Source organism: Zalophus californianus, chromosome 1 (assembly GCF_009762305.2).
Source record: "Zalophus californianus isolate mZalCal1 chromosome 1, mZalCal1.pri.v2, whole genome shotgun sequence".
Taxonomy (NCBI): Eukaryota; Metazoa; Chordata; class Mammalia; order Carnivora; family Otariidae; genus Zalophus; species Zalophus californianus.
In genome coordinates, this window is record NC_045595.1 from 96,502,408 (window position 1) to 96,519,073 (window position 16,666).

Here is a 16,666-nt window from a genome sequence, read left to right on the forward strand (position 1 = left end):
TGTCTATCCCTTGCCTCCCCCATAGTGTTTAACACAGAGCTAACATTTAAAGACTCAGTATTGAATTTTTCGATTAACAGTGTAAAATAGATGGCTTTGCTCCATGCTGCCTGCAGAGCTCACTTAAAGGCTCAGAATAGGTTAAAACAAAATCACAACAGCAATGCCTGCCATTCACTGAGCCCCCATCATGTCAGACACTGCACAGGGTGCTCTTTATACACCACCCCATTTAATCTTCCCAACGCCCTGTGAAATAGAGGTTCTCATCCTTACTTCTCAAGGTGGGAACCAACTCAGAGAAGAAAGTCAAAGTGCTCAAACTTATATAGCTAGAAATGGCAGTGCCAATATTCAAGTCAAGGTTGCTGGATCCTAAAGTCATCTCATTTCAGTTAGCCAGCAACCTCCAGCACCCACCCATGAGGGTCTAAGGCCCCAGCTCTGGACATATGAATATCAAAGTGCCCTTTGGGCTGCCCATGGTTTCCTCGGTGGTGGTAGGGGCAGGAGTAGAAAAGCAGAGGAAAATCAGGAGGAGCCACTGAGGAATGAAGATTCTCCCAGCGTGGTCCCCCTGAGTTGGCCTCACGCTCCGGTATCCTAGCCAGCGTGCCAAAGTAGCTCAGCTTCTCCTAGCATAGGGTGAAGGTATGGTGCTAAGCGTGCCACTGTGGGGACACCGGCATTTCCACCCTCAGAAAGCTGAGCCTCAGCTGTGGGAAACAAGGCCCCCCCCATGCCTGGAGCAGTCTGGGTACTGGGCACAAGTGTTCTTACCGAGGGCTAACATGCTGATGCCAGTGGTCAGTGAAGCAGGAGTAGGGAGAGCCATCAAGGCTGGAGTATTCAAGAAAGATTTCCTAGAGGAGGCTAGCCTAAGGGAGGCCTTGAAGAATGGGTTAGGATGGAAGGGAGGGGTGGCAGGCAACGTAAAAAAGAAGGCACTCCAGGGAGGGGATGCAACCATGCAAGGGCATCCAACTTTTATGGCTGTTTCATCAACTCAAAACATAAATCCAGAACTAAGATTTTGCTAGAATCACCAAAAAGCTGGCTGGGGGTGGGGGTGGGGCAGAAATGGAACTGGACAAGAGTGGGGTTGAGTGTGAGGACACAAGTCTCAGCCGGTGAGGGGAGGCATGGAAAATGAGGGCTATGAACGAACTTTCCTTCCCGAAGGGATATTTCTGAGGAGCAGCACACCTGAGTCTTGGCTTAGAAGACCTTCTGCTCCCAGAGACTATGATGTCACCTGGGAACGGGCTGTATGCTTCTCAGTGAGAGAATAGCATTCGAGCTAACACTGAAGATGTGGAAAGCTCCATAGAGACAGGCTCCAGAAATGCCAGAAAGTAAACCTTGGCCTGAAAGGCTTCCAAAGAAGGGAAGGACTGGCTTTGATGTCTTATGTTTAAAACCCACCATTTACCTTGAGTCCAGGTCTGGGAATTTGCTATTTCTTCTTGGTCCTTAGCCCTTGGATTTGCCTTTCACCAGAGGACCTCCTGTCCAGGAGGCCTGTCCCTAGGGGCCATGGGTTTAGCAGGAAGGGAAAGGCATTGAAGGGGCCCAAAATGTTCCCTTAGTGGAGGGAGAAACATGTAAGTTCCAGAGTGGTTTTTGCTCAGCCCCTGATGAGCATGTCCCTTCTCTCCCCGACGTCCAGAAACATGAAGAACCAGGGCATGGGGAAGAGGAGACTGAGGAAGAGGAAGAGGAAGAAGTAGAGGAAGACGTGAGCTCCAGCAGCAGTGAGTCAGAGGACAGCGAAGAGGAAGAGGAGGAGGAAGGGGTCGGCAGGGGCAGGCACGGGCAGAGCGGAGCCAGGCACACCCAGCTGGAGTGGGATGACTCGGCCCTGCCCTACTAGCACCCCGCTGCCTGCGCCCACTCACGCGGCCCTTTTGTAAGCCCCACCCGATGTATGCCCGAGTCTATCATGTGTCGCCTCTGATTCCTATGACGGGTCTGGGCAGGCCTTCTCCAGCCTCCTGAAAGCCACCCTTTATGCCTTGGGCACTCCCTGTGTCCCAGCCCTGGGGAGGGTCCAAGACTCCCAGGGTCGTCATTAGTGGGGACTTCCAGGGGGACTTTGTCCTGTAGCCCCCCATGTCTGCCCTGGGCTCTCCCAGCATCCTGTCAGCCAGTCTGCAGAGTTCTGCCTGTGCTCTTCTCTACAGGGGAGAAAGTCAGCCTTTATATCACTCACCTCCCCCGGACTCCCTGTGCCCAGGGCCCTTGGGTTCCAGCTCACTGTGCGTGCACCTGCCCCCGTCTCCTCTTCCACACAGACCAGCAGGTTCTCCTTCCCTGACTCTTCAGGTGGCTTCACACGGGCAAGGTGGTCAGACTTCACACACAAGAGGTCTCCATTCTTAAAGGAAAGTCCTTGTTGAGGCAGAATTAATGTATAGGGAAAGGTTCACATGGACGCACGCACACGCACTCATACGCTCTCCCCAGTTCGGAGAGCCTTTCCCTTTGTCCTTTCTGATGCCACACAAACTTAGATGAAAAGTCCAAAACCAAGAAGAGGTCCTTGGCCACAGCAGGGTCTGGTCCCCAGCCAAAGCTCTCTGTCAGCCTGCCTTGGCTGCCCTGCTGGGGGCTGCCACCACACATCACAGGAACCAGGAAGCACTCCACAGAGGCACCGCCCCAGGCGACAGCGTGACAAGCCTGCAGCCAGGGATCAGAAGGAAAGGCTGATAGGATGAGCAGCTGGGCATCACGGCAGGCACAGATCTGGGGGACGGGGGTGGTGGGGGTCTCCCCAGAGGGCAGCCAGAGGTTGACAAGGCTTTCAGCATCTAGTCTTAGGGTCCCTCATCACCAGTTTCACACTGTTTTACCTCTTGAGAAAATGCATCCCTCTCAGATGTGTTAGTGTGAACTGTGAATGTGCCGAATCTAAAATGAAAGTTTGGAGATTTGAATGCTGGGAATTAGGAGCATATCTGTGATTGGAACAGCTGCTGCTTTATTCTTCTCATAAAAGGAGCAACGCTTTGGGTGGGGGGCAAATATATCTGAAAACCTAATTTCTTGTTTTAATAAGAAAATCTTTTCCAACTCCACCCTAACATGGATACCTCGTGAGAAGGGTTGCTATGGTAACTTGTGTGCGCTCTTTTGTGACCAAGAGAAGAGCAGGCAAAAACAGGGCCATTCTAGGACTTCCACAAGGCTCTGAGACCGTCTTTGTTTCGAATGTCTCTGGCTTTGTCCTCCGTCTGTACGATCTGTCCCTTCCTCCCGCCCTCCCCCAGCCCAGCCCATACTGGCAGAGGCACAGAGCTGGCCCCTAGTCACGGTGGCATTCAAGTTCAAAAGCAAGTTGAGAATCTGTTCATTCTACTCACCATGTCACCAAAACAGAGCTTAAAGGGGGGGGGTGCGGTCCATCATCAATGTCCTCTAGTTTGACCTCCATCCATGAGCAGCCCCTGCAACCTTCTGATTCAAGCAAACTACCTGATGCAGCTTTTTCCACCACTGATAGTGGTTCTTGCATATCTGTTTCCCTCCTTTGAGCCTCACCATAATTCAGTCAGAGAATTGGGACATCTATTGTCAGGCATATTTTGAGTAAACTGAGGTTCGGAGCTTCAGCACCTTGCTCAGAGTCATTTAGAGCCAGAGACGAGACCAGACTCCCCACCTTCCACTCTTGGTCCAGTGCCCACCCACCCCACTTCTATTTATATTCATATATATACAGCTCGCAGGCACTTCTGAGGACCTACTATGTGCTAAGCACTCAACCAGCAGCCCTACAAAATGCTAAAGCTGAGGAAGAGGAGCGCCTCCCCTCCAAGGATATAATCATTGCAGAGGGGTACCCAACAGGCATAGAAATTATACGAAACAGACCCAGAGCAGGGAGAGAAGTCACGGGAGGAAGAGGCACACAATCACAAACTCAATCAGTGCTCTAATTTTTCGGAAAAATGCAGGCAGAAGTTCGGGATTTTATATTCATTGAATGGAAACAGACACTTCTGTGAATTCTCCCAACCAAAATGCCCTTTTTCTATCAGGCTGTGTCTGCACATCTACAAGGAGAAAATCTCTAACACTGCTTAGAGGAGTCTTAAACACTCCTACCATACGTTCAAGGAAAGCAGCCTTCCCATTTGCCAAGGGAAAGTAGAGTCCCACCACTCCCTTCGTTAAATAAAAGAAGATTCTCCAGTTGGGCACTTAGGAGCTAACAGAATTCTCCCAAAATTATGGCAGTATAACCAAATTTATGGTTCAAAACCCTTTTTTTTGTTATAAGAAATTTTTTTAATGTTTCAAGTTTCTAAATTCTAGTAAATTAACATAGAGTGTAATATTAGTTTCAGGAGAATTCAGTGATTCATCACTTACATACGACACCCAGTGCTCATCACAACCAGTTCTTTTTCAACTGAATTTCCATTTAAAATTATAGGTCTGGTTTTCATGAGAGCACCTTGCAGAGTCCTTTTGGTTTGGTTGGGGTGGGAAGGGCTTCCTCATGCCCTCTGGCCAACTCCAATGCTGCATCACTTACTCATGGTTGAGTGGGCTATTTGGAGCATAATTTGGGGAGGGTATTGAGGGATCAGGTAAAAGTGGCACTTGGCTAAGGACACAGGGTTGAATCATTAGTGACTAGATTGATGTAGAGAAATAATGGAAACAAGTCAGGACCCTCTCCATCAACTCCTGTTGTGCGAAGCCAGACTGCATGTCAGCTCCAAAAATGAGGCATAATAATACTGCTGGGTCAGTGGGCATTTATCATGTTCCCAATACCCTACTCAACAAGAAGGAGTGGTTATATAAAAGTAGAAGAAGCTTCAGGGACTATTCAGGTGAGTGGCGAGTAATGTAACTTGCCCTCCACCAGATATTCTAATGATGAGCGAAAAAGGTCATTAATTAGCCCAGCATTTTTCCAGGTTCCATATGCTGGTATCTGGGAACCAGAACTCCCAGATGGCCCAGACACCGTGTGGCCTCTCATCCAGAAGCAGCAGATGCAGGCTCATACCCCAGAGGAACAGCTGGCCACAGGCCAGACCATTGCTTATCTTGCCAAGAAGATGACCAGATTCTGCTCTCTGGAGCTGGAAAATAGATAGGCTGAAACCTCTCAAGCGATTCGGGTGACAGGGAGGAAGAGGAAGACAAGGTTGAAATGGAAAAGGCCAGTATAGAATGAGCTGCCCAATGGAGTAAAGCAATCAACTTGTTGGTCACCTGTCTTAAAGAATACCAAAAGTATATTCGAGTAGGTTAATCGAATGCTTTAAATCTGACCAAGGCCCAAATTTATGTAGATAACAAAAATGTAATTTGAGTCGGATCTTATTTCATTACCACTTTCTTAAATGTTCTCAATCATCCTATTGAGCAGGGTTTAGACCACACCTCTCTGCAGGTAGCAAGAGCTGCACCTTGTGGACACAGACCCTCCAGGGAGAGGGCTCCTGGTGGGAAGCAATGTCTTCCATGCCTGTACATACAGCAGATGTCAGCAAACTTTATCTATAAAGAGACAGATAGTGAATATTTGGGGCTTTGCAGGCCATATGGTCTCTGTTGCAAGTATTCAAATCTGCTACTGTAGCATGAAACAAACCACAGACAATACATAAACGAATGGATATGGCTATGTTCCAAAAAAAAGTTATGAATACTAAAAAAGAAAATTCGTATTATTTTCACATCATGAAATTTTATGACTTGTTGATTTTTACTTTTTGACCATTTAAAAAATTAAAAAACTCCTCTGAGCCCATGGGCCATACAAAACCCAGCAGCCTGCCAGGTTTGGCCTGTAGGTCATAGTATAAACACCCCTACCATACGTTCAAGGAAAGCAGCCTTCCCATTTACCAAGGGAAAGGAGATCGCTATCTTAGACCCTTCCTTCAACTACCCAGGGGTCTCTACCTCCAAAATGAACAACAACTCCATAGCCCTTAGTTAGGCTCTTTTAAATGTCCGTGTCCCAGCGAGAAAATGACAACAAAAAACACCTGTTACTGGTCAAATTGACTTGAACACACAGGCAAGCACTCATGCAGAATGCCAAGCCCTGGGTACAGGAACTGTGACCACTGAGCGCTAACCCGCTTGAGCTCAGGGCCAACTCCCAGGCACAGAGCCTTCCCAGCACAACTCAGCCCACAATGATTTCTAAGCGGGGGTGTTCATCATCTGACTGATTTCCATTTCAGCCCTGTTCATGCCATTGCTCTAAAAATGATCCTAAAGACTTTTGACTGTTTGAATCAATAGCAACACAATCAGTAGAAAGCCCTACCCAGCGCATTTCAAAATTAGCAGTCTTCATGGCTCTATGATTCAATATTAGCAAGAGGAAAAGAGGACTTTTTCTTAACCATCCTCTCATTGAAATTAACCAAATGAGTTTCACAAAAAAAGTGAGGGAGTGAATTTAATTCTTTGAAAGAATTTACAAGTGAAAAGTAGATGATTTTCAGGTAAGATCATTCTCAGGCCTTTGGGGGATCCTCCAAGCCCCTGCAAAATACTCTGGAGAGCTACGGACGGTACAGGATCCTCTATCTGCAGCAAACTTTTATCGAGGCTGACAAGCCAAAGCCCTTGGCACAATTTAATTTTTTATGTAATCACTTTCCACTGCCCAACTGTAGGCAAAGGAAATGAACAGTGAAAGTCTTGAAGTCTACTCCAGCACCTTCATTTCCCTGCCTTTATTTTATTTTATAAATTTATTCTGTACCTACTTTATAGATCTTGTTCTAGTTTTCTTTATGGTGCCAACTACAAAGGAGAGTTGGCTCTACAAGGGCTATAGATTAGAAGTCAAACTTGACTCTATCCCAAGACAACACAAAGAGATACAAGAAGGTACCTCCACCAGCACCCCAGAAAGCAATCAAACATTCCCTGGATGCCATTAGTGAACAGATGGGATTCTGTGTTTGCAGCTACGTTCAATGTAATTCAGCAAATCCTTGCTGAGTGCCCATGGTGTGCCAGGCCCTGTGCCAGAAACGGGGGAAAGGTGGATGACTGAGGTGTGGCCCTGCCCAGGTGGGTCTTCCAGGCTCATGAGCTGTTGGCATGCTTCCTTTACGGTGTTGGAGGCTGTCTGAGAGCAGTTGGAACAGGTGCAGGCAGAAGTTTAGAGTTGAGGGAGGTGGGTAACTTGCTTTGGCAATTCTCCACCCTAAGTCAGATGGCAGGTGTCATTCTGGGAGCCCTCGAACACACTGCCAAGGTCAAAATAGGAGAGCTCTAGGGAAGCAGGCAGTGCTTCCCCTAGATGTTTCTGATTCTGCCCCAGCCCAACCCAGGTCACTTATGGATGAAAGCCAGTCACGCTGCCTACGAGGTGAGTATCACATGGCTGAAGGCTGAGATTCAGTGAGACTAGGCCAAAGGAAGTTCTTCAGTATGAAGAGCAGGCAGGCAGACCTGGAAAGTAAGCCAAGTACAGGGGCCTGCATGTGCCAAGTTCCAAAGACACGAAAAGCCTGATGTGAGGGTGCACCCCTGAGGCCTAAAGTCAGGGCTGAGGAGGGAAGAAGGGCCCTGACTTTGTAGGACCTGCTAAGGGGCCACAGGACACTGGAGAGCAGAGGTTCTTAAGGTGCATCCCTGGACCAGAGCATCACCTGGGGATAAGAGAGAAATGCAAATTCTTGGGATCCACCCAAGAGCTACTGCATCAGAAACCAGGGGTGGGGCCCAACAGTGTATGTTTTAAGGCTCTCTGATCCTGATGCACTCTATAAAGGTTTGGAAACCACTGATGTAGAGGATGAGAGTGACTTTCACTGGCCCTGGGAGGAGAGGATTAATAGGCTAAGAGAGTCCATCACTAGTGTGGAAGAGAGGGGGTCAAAGCAGAGCTCCCCGTGAACCGTCCAGGGCCCTCCAGACTCTCTCTAGTCCATACTCCCTGAAGCAGCGATTTCAAGGAACTTTGGGCCTAGTCCCAACTTCATTCCTCCCCTGGGGCAGAAGCCACCTCCTGCTGGTCTAGCCCCTTTCATCCTAGAGACAGACACAGTCCAGGGGAGGCTGTGGTGAGGCTACCCATCCCTAGGGAGGCTGCCTTCCAGATTCCCATTGATGAGCAGCCTCCTGAAGGGCCATATTTTAGGGGAAATGATTAAACTGTAGCAGTGTCCCTACATCACCAGGAGAACTGCCTACAGACAGTGGAGTGGGGCCATCTAAGGGCACCAACAGCTTTGCTGCAGTGCTGCTCCATCTGTATACGACAGGGTCACGCAGCGTCACAATCCAAACACAGAATTGGATGGAGAATAAATGGCTTTTCTTGGAAGGGCAGAAGCTCATTCTGGATGTTACTAATAGTAGAAAACAAAACCCCAAAACAAACCTGCAGCATTCTCTACAGGCAGAATCTATGTTGGCCTTCAAACCTCTAAGACCTGCAAAGGTACCAGTCTCCACCAATTCCCTTCTCCCCTGCCCCCCAGAAGCCTGAGGTCTGCCAATTATTGATTTAGGCTTTTGATTCATGGCTTAAACTCTGCAAAAGTCTACAACCTTTTGGGAGAAACTAGTTGGCACTCTATCGTCATTTACACCTACCTGTGGTGCAGAATCTGTCCTCACGTAAAGGTTGCTGGGAGTCAGAGACTGGGGCGCTGGGCCTTAGGGTGGAAGGATGGAGGGGCTGGAAGGGAGTGGGAGTGGAAGGGAGTGGGCTGGAAGGGAACCCAGACACATGGCCTTGGAGAGCTCAGGAGAGGAGCTGCTACCTCTGGACCATGGAGGTGATACATCTCCAAGAGCCCGGGACCCATCCCATGAGAACTGTCCGTTGAATGAAATGGAACCACAGTGCTCAAGCACCCACTGGGGACCCTGACCAGGCCCCAGAAAACATGGCTGTGTGAGGCTGATGGCCCCTCAGCTCCTGCCGCCTCCGCTGTCACAGGCTCCCTCGTCAAGGCAAGAGTCACTCACCTATCCCAGCGCCGTGGGTGACTAGTACAGCACCTGGCCCACGGTACGCGCTTGATAAATGGTGAATTAAACAGAATACCAGAGATCACCTGACCTCAGCAAATGGACAGGATGTGAAAAATTAAGATGCTTCAAAAAAAAAAAAAAAAAAGAAGACTCCACCATCATTTCTCTTGGTATATAGGTCGGGATCCTTCATAAAATCAGAGTGAGGAGGAGTGGAAGTACATAGAGGGGCAGAAGAACAGGAATGGGGTTGTTGGACAGTGGCCCCTTCCTATCTATAACAGTAAAAGGTGCCCCTAAGCACGGAGCAGTTGGAGGGGCCTTGATAAGCCCACCTGCTCCATCCTCTAGGTCCTGAGAGGGGGTCCTAATCTGTTAATGACCCCAGTCCTGTGGTGCTCTGCAGCCCCTTTTACCAGATTCGCTGCAGAGATCTGTCAAGGTGAAGCTCAACCCCCAACAGACATAGGAAAAGAGAACAACAGACGTGAGAAGAGCCAAAACGCAGACGGTGTATATTAATCCCAGGCGAAAGAAACGTGCCAGCTTTAACATTTGTTCACTTTTATCTTGAAATGAAAATGCATGTCTGCTGCCCAGACCCTTTTCTGAGCATTTCAGAACAGAAATGGGACACACACACTCACTCATCGTAGGGGTTCTTTCCCCAGCAGAAAGAGCTATCAGAGAAAGAAGCCCACAGGTTGTGTCTATGTGCAGGAGCAGATAACCAACCACAGGTCCCAGCTAGAGTCCAGCCCTGTGAAAAAGGGAGGGGAAGGGCCAGGAGACAGCTGTCCTTAGGAAGGGTTCGTTAGGGCCTCTGTGACAAAGGGCTCCACTTGGGCCTGCGGATCAGAGAGAAGAGTACGATGTGCACACCCCTGCAGACAAAAGTCCGTGCATCCTGGGCAATGTGGAACACACCCCCTAGCTCCTCCCTCCACTGCAAAGGAGCCGCCAATGTGTAAGATTCTTAGAAGAGGCCACGTACATCTTCACTTGTACACTTCAAATGGTGGAAATAAGGCAAATGCTGTTCGGAGATTAGGAGGTTAGACTTGATACCCAGGGCTGATCACTCAAAAGGCAAAGAGAGAGAGATTGAGGGGAAAGCGGACTCAGAGTTAGAGAGGGAACAGGCGAGGCTGGGCGAAGAGTAACAGAACAGAAACGTGCTCACCGAGGAAGCCAGAGCATTGCTCTGAACTGAGAGCTCTATGCAAGTTTCAGCAAACTATGGGGAAGCCTGGCCCTGTGACCCAGGGGCAGTCAAATCCACACCTCCAGACTCAGCCCTGTTCGAAGGTGGTTTCATTCTTAATTGAACCAGTCGTGATGGATCAATCCACCTGATCGCTTCCGGCCTGACCTTGGTGGCGTCCAAAAAAAGGTGTTGGTGCCCTGAGCTGGACAGCTTGGAAGGAAGTTGAAGAAAACCAGCTGGTGAATAAGAAAAGAGACTGCATGTAGAAGTTGGTTGTTTTCAAAGAAATCTGTAGGTATTAGAGTCAGGTGTGTTACGTTATTGGCATGGGCATTATAAATGTCAGGGAGGGAAGATTCAGAATGACTTGGTGGGGCACTCGTTTGGAAAATTAGTTTATGTGTTAAATAGAAGTCATCAAGGACAAACAGGCAAAGGACAGTGACTTATGTGTGTCGTCTACATAGAGAGAGACACAAAATGCAGAAATAAGGAAGATATAAGGTGTCAATGATCCCAACACATTTTCAATTCCTTAGAAGTGCCGGTTTGGATGTTACACTTTTTCTTACTGTCCTCATTTACTTTTAGCTCTCAAAGCACTGGGAACAGTGCCTGGCACATGGTAGGAGTTTGGTAAGCGCTGGGAAGTGGAAGGTCCAGCTTGTCACTACATGGTAAACACTCAGTACTCACTATACATCAAATTAAATGAGCCATAGGGAAGCAGGTCAGCCACATCCCCCTCCTAGATCATCACAACCCAGCTAAGGAGAGGCCTTCCTGAACTGACAGATTCAGAGCAAGGTCCAGCCAGCTGCAGGCACTGGGCCTGGCTCTTGCCAGGATGCTGTACATAGTGGGCCTGTATCACTTAGGATGCTACACATAGTGGGTTTGTATCACTTTAGACAGGATTCTCTGCACATGGTGGGTCTGTTTCACTTAGACCTTATCTGCATAACACCTAACAAGCTATTTCTACAGGGAATATGGCTGGGGGCTCCCCTCCTATTGCATCTGCCATTTCCTAAACGCTTGGTGCAATGCTGTGGAGTTCTGCCAACTTCGGGCACAATTTGAGAACTAAAGGTAACGATTCTGGGTTCAGCCAGTCTAAGAGGTCTAGTGATTTCTTCTCTCAGCCCTTCACATCATCCAAATCTGGAGATGCCACCTCAAGGGGTAGGCCAGTGTGTGCCTGACGCATGTCAGACTTCTGAGTTCTTCCAGCTGCCTCAAATAAATCCTTTTAGTCTAGAAAATGTGTTTATATGCTAACTATACTATTGTGTATGATGTGAAACGATGCAAACTTTGGACTATCTTGTTAGAAGGACTGTATGCATTTATATAATTTAATTTCAGGAGAGCATGTTGTCATCTTGCTCAATGAATGAGGTTGCCCAACCAAAGATGATCAGAGAAAATGCCCCCTCCCCTCCCCACACCTCTCAGCCCCACCCCTCATGGAGCCCCTGCCTAATTGAGTTGTCCCGTCCACTCCAGGCTGATGCAGAGTGAAGGGCGCTGAGAACCTCCGTGTATATAAAGCTATAGGAAGAAAATAAGAACCACCACAGGAATCTGTCGGGCTTCTTCCCATAACTGTGATTTTACCCATGTTTGAGTCACAAACTTTAAATTTCTAACAATTAAGATTCCTGCAGTTTCCAAGTAATTTGTTAAATGCCTATTCGACACAGATATTTATTTTCAGCCTTGACTTGTAAATGCCTACAAACTGATTCATGCTGGTGGTCGTTACGACACTTCCTGTGAATTGGTGAATAAATATGATTTTAGAATTTCACAGTAAAGATGACCTCTGAGAGTTTTTATCCTTCAGACTATTGGATGAGGCGAGGCGCTGCAACCTGCTTAGCTGGGTCAATATTCTCTGAGCTTCGTCCTAAATCCTTGCGTGTGGAAGAGAAGGGTGTGGGACCTGAGAAATGGTGACATGGCAAGCTGGCCCCCCATCAGGCCTTCATTGGGGCACCCTGTTATATACCCAGAACACAACTTGGCAGCCTTGTTACGGGAGACCAGTACTAAGACAAGTCTCATGTACTTCCTGAGGGCCTACAGAGTGCTGGAGCCTTCCATGTCTGGTCTTAATTCTTGAAGCAGGGAGTTCTCAGTAGTAACATGAAGGTGAGATTCAGAGGATCTCTGGGCCTTGCCAGAGGGCGGGTGGGACTGAGCACAGCTCTGGCTCTCTCCTAGCCCATTCTTTCCTGCCCCTCCATGCTGACCTTTCCTCACCCCCAGGTGCCTCCCTGCAGCCCACCGAGGATGGGCTCCCCTCCCCACCCACAGCTGGTCGAGATCCAGAGCACTTCCCTAGGTCCTGTGAGTTACAGTTACAACTGTCTTTCCCTCCTGTTTCATACTGACCGGACCCAGGAATGAAGCCTTCCCTTTGGTCAGAGAGAAGGGGGAAAAGCTCAAAAACACCTTCCTTAGAAGTACTGGGGTCATGAAGAGGTGCCACGTTGCACATGACACAGCAACCAGCATGTACCACAAAAGGCACTGTTGTCTGTTCAACCCCCTCTGGCCACCCTCTGCCCCCCATGTGCCATCTGCCCCGTCTCTGTCCTCCCCTGCTCTCCTCCCTCCTCACACTTCTCAGAAGTGACAGCCTCCTTTCTTTTTCTCTTTGAAGAACAGCTTTGTCATCTTTTCCTCATTCCCTGGTGTCCTGCCAAAATCCATGCCTGTCCTTCTGCCCCAAGCAGTTCACCATATACATGTTCTCCCAAATACAGATCACTCACATCCTAAGAGGAGTTCTCCCGCCAGATGTTAAGACAGCATGTTTATTGCATCGAACTGTATCTTTGTATTACATCTCAGGGAGCCAGCAAGGAGCCTAGGCGGCTTTGTCTGTTTGTCCTTCCATCTTCACTTTGGTCACACACACACACACACACACCCCATCCCTCCCCCTCACACCCCATTCTTGGGCTTCCCTGGAGCCCAGTGTAGCAGCTCACTACCACAGCCCCGACCTCCTCCCTCCCTTTTGCCCCAAGCAATCTGGCCCCTGTTCTTGCGTCTGATAGATTCTCCATCTTCTGTCTGTGCTACTCCCTCTCATCTCTTTCAAAAGCATCTTCTAATCCCTCAGCACCACAGTGTCTGCTGCTGGCTTCCATCCTCAGATGCTGTGCCTGCCAGGAGACCACACTGCTGAAGCTCCCTGGGAGGTAGCCTCCCAGGCTGACAGGCCACAGAGACTTCTGGGAACCTACCCTTTGCACACAAGGCCCTGGAGCTCTAGGGGCTCCTCGTCCTCACAGGCAAATGAACTCCATTCTCTAAACTGAAAGAGTCCTGGTTTATCAGGCCTGAGTACAGGGCTTCATACTGGGTTAACCTGATAGAGGGTCCAATGCAAAAACTTATACACACCAACAAAAACCAGCTTCTAAACTACCAAACTATGGATAAAAGTCCCAGGCAGAGGTTTCATCTCAATCATACCTGTATTCATACTCTAGTGCAGAGCCCGGGATGGAAAGGGCTCAGAGAGAATTAAGTAAACTGAACTGAATTAAACCTCAAGTCCAAGGTCCTCAATGACCTGGCTCAACCTACGTTTTCATCCTCGTATCTCCCAGTCGCTCAACATGAGCCCTATGTCTTGGTGTTCCCAAACACATGGTGAGTGTTCCCACCTCCATGCTGTTGTTCCTGCGGCTCGCGCTCCCTGGAATGCCATCCCTCCTCCCGTATCTCAGACCATGGAAATCTTACCCCTCACAGGAGTTCCCACTCCCAAGCTCCGGTGTTACTTGTCAGTGATGCCATCCTTGATTTTCCCAGTGGAGTATGATCCTACCATCCTCTGCACCCCCAGAGCGGGTCCTGATGTACTGGGAAGTGCGCCGAGTGGAGGGTGAGGGGAACAGGTCATGAGATGTGGTGTTCTAGGCCAAATTCAAATGCCTGCAGAGGTAAGGCAGGTAGTATGAGCATGACTACCTAGATGGGGCCTCCAGTGAAGAGAAAAATGCATGCCACCTCCGGAGTGGAAACTGCCTCTCTTCTCCAGCCAACTGTGTCACTGCAAGAATGGCTGCCAACTTTGCCAGGTTTTCTGACATTTTGTTTTTCCAAGAGAGTTCTTAACAAGCCCTAATATTGTATATAAATATGTAATCAATATGGCATATAGTAATATAGCATATATTTTGTAATTATAATATATTGTATAATTATGTATTATGCATAACTAAATTTCGAAGTTATTATTACATACTATTAAAAATTATATATATATATACACACATACATACATACTATTAATATACTGATAGCAATACTGGTACTACATATATATATATATATTTTAAAGATTTATTTATTTTACAGAGAGAGAGAACATGTGAGCATGAGCGGGAGGGGCAGGGGGAGAGGGAAAGAGAGAATCTCAAGCAGACTCCACACTGAGCACAGAGCCCAACACAGGGTTCGATATCACGACCCTGAGATCATGACCGGAGCCGAAACCAAGAATCGGACGCTCAACTGACTGCACCACCTAGGTGCCCTGTACTACATATATTTCTCAAACCAGTTTGACTATGGAACCCTTTACTTCATAAGGCATCTTTAGCTGAGATAAGGGCCTGAAGCTGAGGCCCAGAGTTCTTCCATTTGTTAGTGCCTCACTGGGAAACCATCCTGAACCAACAATTAATTTCATCCTAGATATGCCTTCTCTGCAAAGACTTCCATATGTGCCTATGGATGTCACACCCGGATGCTCTGTGCACACAAGCCTCACAGCCTTGGCTCCCAGGACCCGTGAGCACTACCCTCTGACCACACTCAGAGCCCTCAGCCAGTTCTCTTTTTCCTACACAACAGGAAGGTAGCCCCAGAAGCTCTCTATGAATTGACCTTGACTTCCCTTCCTCAAGGCCACAATGTCAAACCATTACGCCCATCCCACCCTTCACTTTATCTGTCTTTACCCTTCTAATCACCAGAAACATTTACAGTCATTTAATAATTGGATAATCATGTCATGAGTGCCTACTGTTTTCTTGGGACTTATATAAACACCACACACATATGTATACACACACACATACATGTAGCCGCAAATACACCTATGCACACATATACATATCTATGGCCTTCTATTTTCATGATACCTTCGTAAAACCACTTACTAGTCATGGCACCGTGGCTGTGTGGCAATCTCCCTGAGCTTTCCTTTCCGTGTTTATAAAATGGTAATAATGGTAACTCTCTTAAAGGATTCTTGCAATAATTAAGTCAGGTAATTTCTGTGAAGTGTCTGCTACAATGTCCAGCCCTTTAGGCATTCACTAAATAATTACTATCGCAGCTATGACCACTACTTTTCCAACATCCCCTAGCAATAGATAATGGGGTCACACCCTCATTCGTTCAGTCCTTCCTCAGGCACTCACTCCTTAATTCATTCAGTGGTTCTGAGATCTGGCCTGGACAACGTTCCCCATAGGTGGCCTCCTCTTTATCTTCTCAGTGTAGGCATTTGCAGAAAGGGGGAAAGGGAAAGAGTGGAGAGAGGTACAAAGATTTACTAAGCAATTATTTTGGACCAGGCACTTCCATGGTATATTCTAATGCAATCCTTCCAGCAATCCCATGTGGCAAGCATCCTCATCCCCATTTTATAAATGAAGGAACTGAGTTCGGAGAGATTAGATCTCGTCAAGGTCACCCCGCAGGTGAGTGGCAGAGCCCAGATTCCTTCATAGATGTGGTATTCTGAATACCATGCTAGTGCTGCTGAACCAAGTGTCTGCCCACACTGCTAGGGAATAACCAGCCTTGAAGAGTGAAATGTTGCCTCTAAGAAGGCAGAGTGTGCATGTGCCAGAGCCCAGTGATGAAGGCAATTTTCCTTTTTAGCACCTTGGGCTACAACCAGTCCCAAAACACACACCAGATAGGAACTGAGAAGAGTCTAAAAACCAGCAGGAGAGCAAACTATTTAGAAATACACACTCAGAGACATGGACAAATGGGTCTCCTCTCCCAGAACAGTAATACAAGAAAGCCATCCCCATGGTCTCCGTTGACTTCTATGTCCTGGAGTCTCTGACAATCCTGGAGACATGGAGAAACTTGGAGTCCTCATTTATTTGTCTATTCGTCATCCAAAGATGTTCCAAAACTCCTTACTCAGTGCTTCCCGTGTGCCAAATGCTGTGCTAGGCACTGAGGACACCAGCAGCACCAGCTTCCCACCCTCACTGAATGTAGTCTAGTGGAGGACGTAAGTAATTATTAAATAACTTCACAAATAAGTCTGCAATTGCACTTATTATGAGCTCTGCAAAGGAAGCCTCTCTGGAGCTATGAGTATCTATCATAGGGTGAATTGCCATTATCAGAAAGGCCAAAGTTCCCTAAAGTGATGATTAAGATGAGAGAAGAGAGAGAAAGGGGAAGTGTATCAGTAAAGCTTCT

General features: G+C 47.9%; 1 protein-coding gene across 6 annotated transcripts in view; it reads left to right on the forward strand.

The window, feature by feature from the left end:
- CLSTN2 (calsyntenin 2) overlaps positions 1-12,006 on the forward strand; it is a 647,841-nt gene extending 635,835 nt beyond the window's left edge. For all 6 annotated transcript variants that reach the window (XM_027584719.2, XM_027584723.2, XM_027584720.2 and 3 more), the window contains one exon: positions 1,670-12,006. In XM_027584719.2, the coding sequence (XP_027440520.2) occupies positions 1,670-1,873 (204 nt within the window). In that variant the 3' untranslated portion in view covers positions 1,874-12,006. The remainder of the gene's footprint in view (positions 1-1,669) is intronic.
- The last annotated feature ends 4,660 nt before the right edge of the window (positions 12,007-16,666 follow it).